The sequence below is a fragment of the Balearica regulorum genome, chromosome Z (genome assembly GCF_011004875.1).
Source record: "Balearica regulorum gibbericeps isolate bBalReg1 chromosome Z, bBalReg1.pri, whole genome shotgun sequence".
NCBI classification, from domain to species: domain Eukaryota; kingdom Metazoa; phylum Chordata; class Aves; order Gruiformes; family Gruidae; genus Balearica; species Balearica regulorum.
Window position 1 is genome coordinate 24,114,801 of NC_046220.1, and position 7,741 is coordinate 24,122,541.

General features: G+C 44.2%; 1 protein-coding gene across 3 annotated transcripts; it reads left to right on the forward strand.

Moving 5' to 3' along the window:
- The first annotated feature begins 594 nt into the window (after positions 1-594).
- On the forward strand, positions 595-7,316 carry STARD4 (StAR related lipid transfer domain containing 4). 3 transcript variants are annotated; one of them, XM_075740055.1, is made up of 6 exons: positions 595-684; positions 989-1,104; positions 2,761-2,810; positions 3,688-3,814; positions 4,647-4,761; positions 5,308-7,316. In XM_075740055.1, the coding sequence occupies exons 2-6, from the start codon at positions 1,000-1,002 to the stop codon at positions 5,532-5,534; spliced, it is 624 nt and encodes a 207-aa protein (XP_075596170.1). In that variant the 5' UTR covers positions 595-684; positions 989-999; the 3' UTR covers positions 5,535-7,316. The 3 variants fall into 3 exon arrangements, with proteins under 3 accessions (XP_075596170.1, XP_075596171.1, XP_075596172.1); XM_075740056.1 differs by having other exon boundaries at positions 609-684; positions 975-1,104; XM_075740057.1 differs by having other exon boundaries at positions 626-684; positions 997-1,104.
- Positions 7,317-7,741: the final 425 nt, after the last annotated feature.

Consider the following 7,741-nt stretch of genomic DNA (forward strand, 5'->3'; position numbering starts at 1 on the left):
ACTATGCATCCACAGGACACTTCAACCGGAAACCTGCCACCCTGCGTAAACCTTTATAAAGTCACAGTAAAAAAGCCTTCACAAAGTGACAATAACAGGCCACACGTGAGAGGACGAGCCCTGCACCAGACCCATCCTGCTCCCAAGCAGCCACAGTGACGCTGTGGTGACGTGCTGTCACCGCAGTCGGTCGGGGCCAGCCCGATGTTACCAGGACAGCAGCGGGGCCCCCCCAGCTCGCCCCGCCGCCCCGCCGAGGGCAGGCCAGGCCGCGCCGCGCGGGTCGCGGTGAGGTGGGGCCGCGCACCAGCCGCCGCGCCCCGTCGGGTCCGCCTCGAGCAACCCTCGAGCTCGGGGGCGGCTGCCCCGCCCGGCTTAACCCCGCCCCTCATCACTCCACTCCCTCCGCCCAATCAGGGCGCCCTCCTTCCCCCGCAGCAGCGAACGGGAGGGCGCCCTCCTTCCCCCAGCTCATGACGACACGCCGGTGACATGTCGAGAGTTCGCGTGATACGAGAAGGCGACGAGCCCCATCCCTCGCACTCGGCGGATCGGGCCACCATTGGCTGAGCCGGGAAGCCGGCTGCACTCTCATTGGCTGCCGGCATCTGCCGTCGGGCTGCCGGGCCGGCCGGCGGTGCCACCAGCGGGGGGTGCGGAGGTGGCGGAGGGTCGCGGCCGCAGGTGAGCGCGGGGTCGGGGCAGGGAGCGGGGCCGGGAGTGACAGCGGAGGGCTCGCGTCCGTCACGCGCTCCTAAGGGCCGCGGAGCTCCGGGCGTGGCCTGCGCCCCCCCCCCCCCCCCCCCCGCGCCGAGGGTCCTGACAGCCGCCCGCTGTCACCCGCACCAAGCGGGGGGGTGGGGGGAGCGGGCGGGGGGTGGTCGTTCTGCTTTCTGTGTTCAGAGCGCGTGGATTTAAGTGAGTCGACGTCCCTAATGCGGCGTCTTGTTCTGATGCGTATGCCTACGTAACAGATGTCTTAACGCAGGAGGAAAGCAGATGGATCTCCTGCCAAATTCAGTACCCCTGGCTACAAAGCTGCGGAACACTCTGATTCAGTACCACAGCATCGGAGACAGCGAATGGCGGGTTGCGAAGAAAACTGTGAGTGGTCTGCGCGGCCTCATGCGTGAGGCCCGATTTGCTCTCTCAAGGCAGATGTGGGTCACTTGGCGTGGGAGGGCGCGGGGCGAAGAGCTCATTATGCCCTGCGTAACGAGTGTGAAACAGCTGGCAAATTCTTGCAGGACTTTCAGATGAGAGGCGCTGCAAAACCAGCCTTCTAGGATAGCACGGCTTTAGGCGACTGAATGCGTTTTTCCTGTCTGCAGACATACTCTGTCATTCCTTCTACCCATTTTCAGGGAAGTACCTCACAGAAGAATCCTACCTGTGTAGGACTGCAGGCTTTTCTTAAAGCAAAATTTGAAATGCTGTCAGCACTAGCAGTGTTGCAAGATGCTCACTTGTATTTTCTATCAAAATAGAGCCTGCAGGTAGGCTCTGCTGGCCTCTAGAATCTGTCTTGTCTATAATGCTTGAACCCGTCATGCTTCACCTTCCACATGTCTTCCTCTTAAAAAGTGAGATCATTCTCACATTGCCTTCAGAGCCCCCACATTATAAGAAGTTTCCTTCCATGACAGAGAATGTAGTTCTCTAATGTGTGAGCAGACATTGATAAGAGAGGGTCAAGTGTTCCAAATGTAACTTTGTATTTGCAGAATTAACAAATTTGCTGTCTTGAAAGGGAGGAACAGAGCATCCAAGCCTTTCACTCCTGCTAAACACCTATACCAGCTCTACGCTGCTAAATGCTAAGTCTTATACCTACACCATTGTTTTCCTTTAAGACGTTACGTGAATCTCACTGTTTCAGATTATGTTACTCCACAGATTTTATCCCAGTAAGGACTTCCTTCCTTCCTTATGTTTTGGTACTGTACCAGGAAAAATAAATTCAGACCTTTAGTTACCTGCCAGGGAGATGTGTTTTGCCCCTAAATATCCTCAGCAGTTCTGGATGCAGTACTTATGCTAATGTTTTTTAGGACATTTGGTCCTTTGTCCTTAAATAATCATGATTCCAAATAAAAAGGTGCTATATGGTACTCTCTTTAACACTGAAATTCAGAGATTTTGTGCAGAGGTTCCATTTTATAGTTAGATAAAAGTCAGAAGATACTGTTTTCTTTATTTTCCCTGGCTAACTTCAAAATAAATAGGCTACAGCTTGCAAGACACTTCTAGTCAGGCATCTAGGAGAGAAAGATAACTTAAGCTTTCTTGTCTGCCAGTGTCAGCACCTCCTGCACACATCCGCTTGGTCATGTGTTACAGGAGTGCAAGCAGAAGTTGTGTGGTCTTCCTGTCTAAATAGTGTCCAGATAGTGGTTTCCAGTTGCCTTTTAATGGAAAGACTTTACCTAGTAATGTGGTTCCATTATTCTATGTGTTTTCCTAGTAAACTGGCTTGGTCTGCCAAGCCCTATTTCTGCGCAGACTTCTAGCATTTGACGCAGAAAGGCAATTGACTGATTTTTTGAAAGAATGGAACATTACAAGCTGAAGATGTCTGAAACATCTGTTTATCCTGTTAAGAAAAGCGTATAAAAGTTACCAGGTCACTGAACTCTTCGGGGTGAACCATAGTTAATGGTAAAGTCTTTTGCTTTCCTTCAGAAAAATTGAGGCATTTTCTGGACATCTTAGAATTCTGTGTAAGTGACAGTTAATATCATATCTTCTGTTTTCTTTCAGAAAGATGCAACTGTGTGGCGTAAACCATCAGAGGAATTCAGTGGATACCTGTAAGTTTGCTTGCAGATCAGATACATTTTTAAGGTTCCACAGGTGGGTTTTGTAGAATTTAGTAACGAAGGCTGTGCATTCTACCGCCTTCAACTATACAGATTCTCCACAGAATAAGCTAGGTGGATCATCTAGGGTGCCTGTACCGTTTCTTTTTAGTATTATACTTTCATGCTTTAGTGTTGCATGGTGTCTAGAACAAAGAAAAATTAAAACTGTGTAACACACCACAAAACTCCCATTGGCGGAAGTGGGCCACAACATACGCCCAGACTTTATAGAAAGATGGTCTGCAAGCCACAGAATCAAGCCCAGGTTCAGTAGGTCTGAAGCGTCAGTGCTTGGGCTGTCACAATGACTATTCAACTACAACAAAGTAAAATATCAAGCATGTAGTTGTGGGAAAGATGTGTGACATAAAGGCCCTTCCTGTGTGAGTTTCTGTCACTGGGTTCTCTCGGTATCTGTAGGTTTAGGTAGAGAAATAGTTACTGAAAAAAAGCACTCTAAAGAAAGGAAAAGTCATGTAAAAAGGTAGTGTTTGAAAGCATCTCAAAAACTGGTGGAATCCTTTTTTCCCCCAGCAAGAGCAGCAAAATACCAAGTTGTTGGAGAAATAAACATGATGATTTTTATCTGAGGAAAGAGTTTGCTGTTTATAAAATACCAATTGCGGCATAAAGCTTCTCAGAATAATATTTATGGCAGAGGAGGATAGAGGCACCCATAGGTCTTTTTCTGTACTGTCTTTTTGATACAGTTGTCCACTGACCGTAACTCCAGGTATCAAGGTATTACAGTAAGTGTGTTGTTGCAAATTAAAGGAATATTTGTAAAGAATTTCTCACTTTTAAATGGAAACATATGTTTCTCTAGCTACAAAGCTCAAGGAGTGGTGGAAGACGTTACTAACAGAGTAGTGGATCATATTCGGCCTGGACCTTACAGACTAGACTGGGACAGCTTAATGACTACAATGGACATCATGGAAACATTTGAAGAGGTAAAGACTTGTTTAGAGCCTTAAGGGAAATGTGTATAGATGTATATGTGAATTTAACAGTACAGCAGAGCAGTTGTTCCAACAAACACATTTTTCTGCCTGTTTTCTGCATGCACATGGGATATCGTGCATACACGCTGTGGGTGACCTCAGATGAGGCTTTCTGGCTGCACAGGCCTATGCTGAAGCTTGAAGTTCAGCTTTCCATCAATGCTAAAAGTAAAGCAGTAAAACTGGGTTGGTCATGATTCTCTCGGACCTGGGAGCTCTGGTAGTCTTTGATAAAATTCACATACAGAGAGTTACAGTGTAATATATTATATGCCAAAGCCTTTTTGTACAACTTGTTTTCTTCTGTTCCACAACAAACAAAATTGTGGGTATTAATAATCCACACATAGAGAAGCTGCAACCTCTCCCTCCTCCTAAAAGGCCAACTTCACTGTATGGCAGGGCTTTGTGCTGGGAGCCAAAATAGTTCATATTGAGGGGCAGGATTTGCTAAAGAAAGGTAGGTTTGAAGTTGATTACAGAAGAGTTGGTAGCCTTCCTTTGGTTACTGGGAGCATTCAGTATGACTTCAAAATCCTGTGGACATCTGGCTTAAGCATGGATTGTCTTTTGCTCTGGTTGTTAAGGAAGATTTATATAGGAAGGTATTTTTCCTAATTATTCCACAGCCATTCAGACCTCACTGAAGTTACTTGCACAGTGTAGTTGACAGAGGCCGCGACCTTTGTGGAAAAGGCTAGCTGCCTACAAGCATAAATTTCACTGTATTCGTTATACTAAGATATTTCTGGTTTTTACCTTCATTCTGTCATTCAACAAGAACTGCTGTGTGATGCGCTACACGACTGCTGGCCAGCTCTGGAACATCATAGCACCAAGGGAGTTTGTTGATTTCTCTTACACTACTAGCTATGAAGATGGGCTTCTGACACGTGGTAAGGCACCACTGCTTAATTCTTATTTTGCTTGGCTTAAGCTGCTTGGCTTAAGATTTGATTCAAATTAAGTTTAGTTCTACAGTAAGCATTCAAAGATGGTGTAAGATGGTCACTAACAAGTATTTCAAAGGTATTTAAACTTTTTACAGATTTAAAGACGTATACAAGTTACTAATTTACCCATGAGCCACCCCTGTGTGCCAAATTTCATTTATGCCACCTGTGGGACAGGGGTAGTAGACCCAAGTTGAGTGCGCTAACTCAGCCCTTACAGCGAACTGGGTGGAGTAACAACTTGGTAGTAAATAGAAGGAATGTCTTTTTAATGTTAGAATTTCTGCTTATCAAGTTCTGCTTGTGTGTTGTGGAGCTTGAATGAAAAGCAGACAACTTTCATGCACGAAAGTATCCAGAAACTTGAAGTGCATCTGCCACTTCTACTAAATTCCCCAAGCAGAAACATGCACTTTTTAAATTTAGTATTTATTTATTTATTTTTCATCTGTCTTAGATTAATTTCCCTTTTTTTGTTTTCCTTGATAGGTATAAGCCTAGACTATGGAGAGGTGAGACCTAACTTTGTCCGTGGATTCAATCATCCTTGTGGTTGGTTCTGTGTCCCTCTCAAGGACTATCCTAGCCACAGTCTTTTGACAGGCTATATTCAGACTGAACTGCGAGGGATGCTACCACAATCTGCAGTAGACACTGCCATGTCTAGTACCCTGGCCAATTTCTACTCTGACCTCAAAAAGGCACTGAAAACATAGACAGTGACTTCAAAGCCCATGCGTCTCTTGCAATCAAATTATATTGTTTAGCTTAGCATAGGTTAGCTACTGAGTTAAGAGATGAGTAACATTGTTCCTGAGTTATACCTGAACCTTTATGTAGAGGGATCCAAACAACTTTACCAAGTACTTTTTGATGTGATACTTAGCATACATTCCTAATTCACTGCGCAATATTCTGTTTCCTTCTCAGCACTCTGCAGCTGTGTGAGGAATAGTCTGAATCTACAAACCTCTGGGTTCTTAGGTAGTAAACATAAGGGGGGTGTGTGGGCTTGAAAAACACAGCATGAACTCAGCTCTTACCAATAGTATTGAGAGTGGAGTGCTCAGGATTTTGCGGGTGCAGGTTGCTGTACAGGCACAATCTCATTGAAGATGTAATTTTATAATATATATATTTTTATATTTACTTAAAATCTTTGATTTATGTAGTTTGTACAGGTGCATCTGTGATTTGTTTTAAAAATTTGATTTATTGTAGGGATAGCTATGTTAAATGATACTATTCGTAAGAAAGCTGTTCGCTCTTATTAGCAAAAATAAGTATTCATTATTGGCATTTCTTTGATGTTGTAACTGTAATTTAATTAACTGTTATATATAACAGCCTCTGCATTGATAAAGAAATGCCCTTACAGCTGATCCAAAGCTCATTTAAGTCATCAAGTGTCTTTCCATAGTTTTTAGTGGGTTTTTAATCACATGGTTGTCAAAATGTCTTCAGTGATACTCTGCACTTCTAAAGATATTTTTACTTAAATTTGCATGTAATTGTGTGTGGGTTTTTTGTGTGTTTTCCTTAACTGAAAAACCTGGAATTACTAAAGCAACAGAAAGGACCACTAACTTGCTTCAGGTATAGGCAGTGGTGTAGCCACCACAGCAGAGACTGGTGGTACAGCGCACTGGAATGTTCTGTGGTAATACTCCTAGACTGATCTTTGTAATAAATGAAGTGAGCATCTTAAAACATGAGCAACTGAAGGCCACAGCTGAAGCTGCAGAGTTGCTTAGATCTGCTGGAGGGTGGAGCGTCAGATTTTTAAGGTTATTGAGGATATTAAGGTCAGCACCACCCAGTGATGCTGACAGATACATAGCAGGAGATGTAATCAAAAGATTACTGTCTGTGCTGTTAGGAACCTGAATTCTGTTTAAAACCTGACATTAAGCTTTTAATGTTGGCATGCATCATTTGCTCAGGTGAGATTGTAATTATCCCTATGCTTTACCAGTGCTAGTAGAGTCGAGTTTAGCTGCATAGCAATTAGAGGAAGTACCTTGGAGCCCCAGTATTTTGGGGCCAGTTCTGTGCATACAATTGAAGGACGGATGACGGATCCTTTGGAAAAAAAATTCAGATGAAGATTGTTCCCCTGCAATATTGGCTTTTTGGACCCTGGCCACTGTAGCTGAACTCTGAACAGTGAGGACTTTTCTTTTTCATTACTCAAATGGAATGGTAGAAAAAACATAACACCAAATACAGAGAGGACTCTCCGAACGTGCTTCATGTATTAAGGCATTTAATACTGTTTAAGACACTTAAAAACAATGGCATGAAATGGCCTTTGGTGTCCTCATAGGAGGAAAATGTCAACTCCCTGTTTGGTTTTCTGTAGTCTGCAGTTCCCTTTAAACTCCTTGGCTACTCTTCCCATCTTTTCTGTCTTCCTTGTTTCCCCTGCAGTGCTGGAAGTTTACAGGGTGATCTTGCCAAGGACACTAAGGAATCGGTGTCAGCAGATGGACTTTTTTCCTAAATGCTAGGGTCCGCTCCTTTCTAGTACTGGTAGGCAAGTACAAAAGCCCTAGCAGTACTGAGTACTGCTCTGTGGGATGAATGCTGACATGATTATAGAGGAAGCTGTGTGAAGTGTACCCTCTTTATTCCCAGTCATAAAGACTACATGTATCGTGAATCTGCATATTCATGTCTTCTTTTTTAAAAACTGCTGGGATTGACTAATTGTGGGTTGTGATACAGATGTATATAGAGAAAAATATTCCATTGCTCTCTAAAAAGCACACTTAATATCTACACAGAGGCACTTCAGTGCTGGAGAAACAGGTCAACAGGAGCACAAGGCACTTATAGGATGAAGTTTGTACAACACTAGGCACTGCAAAAAGATTAAGAGGTCCCTGTTCCAAACACACATTACAAGGGCTTTAATGCCCCT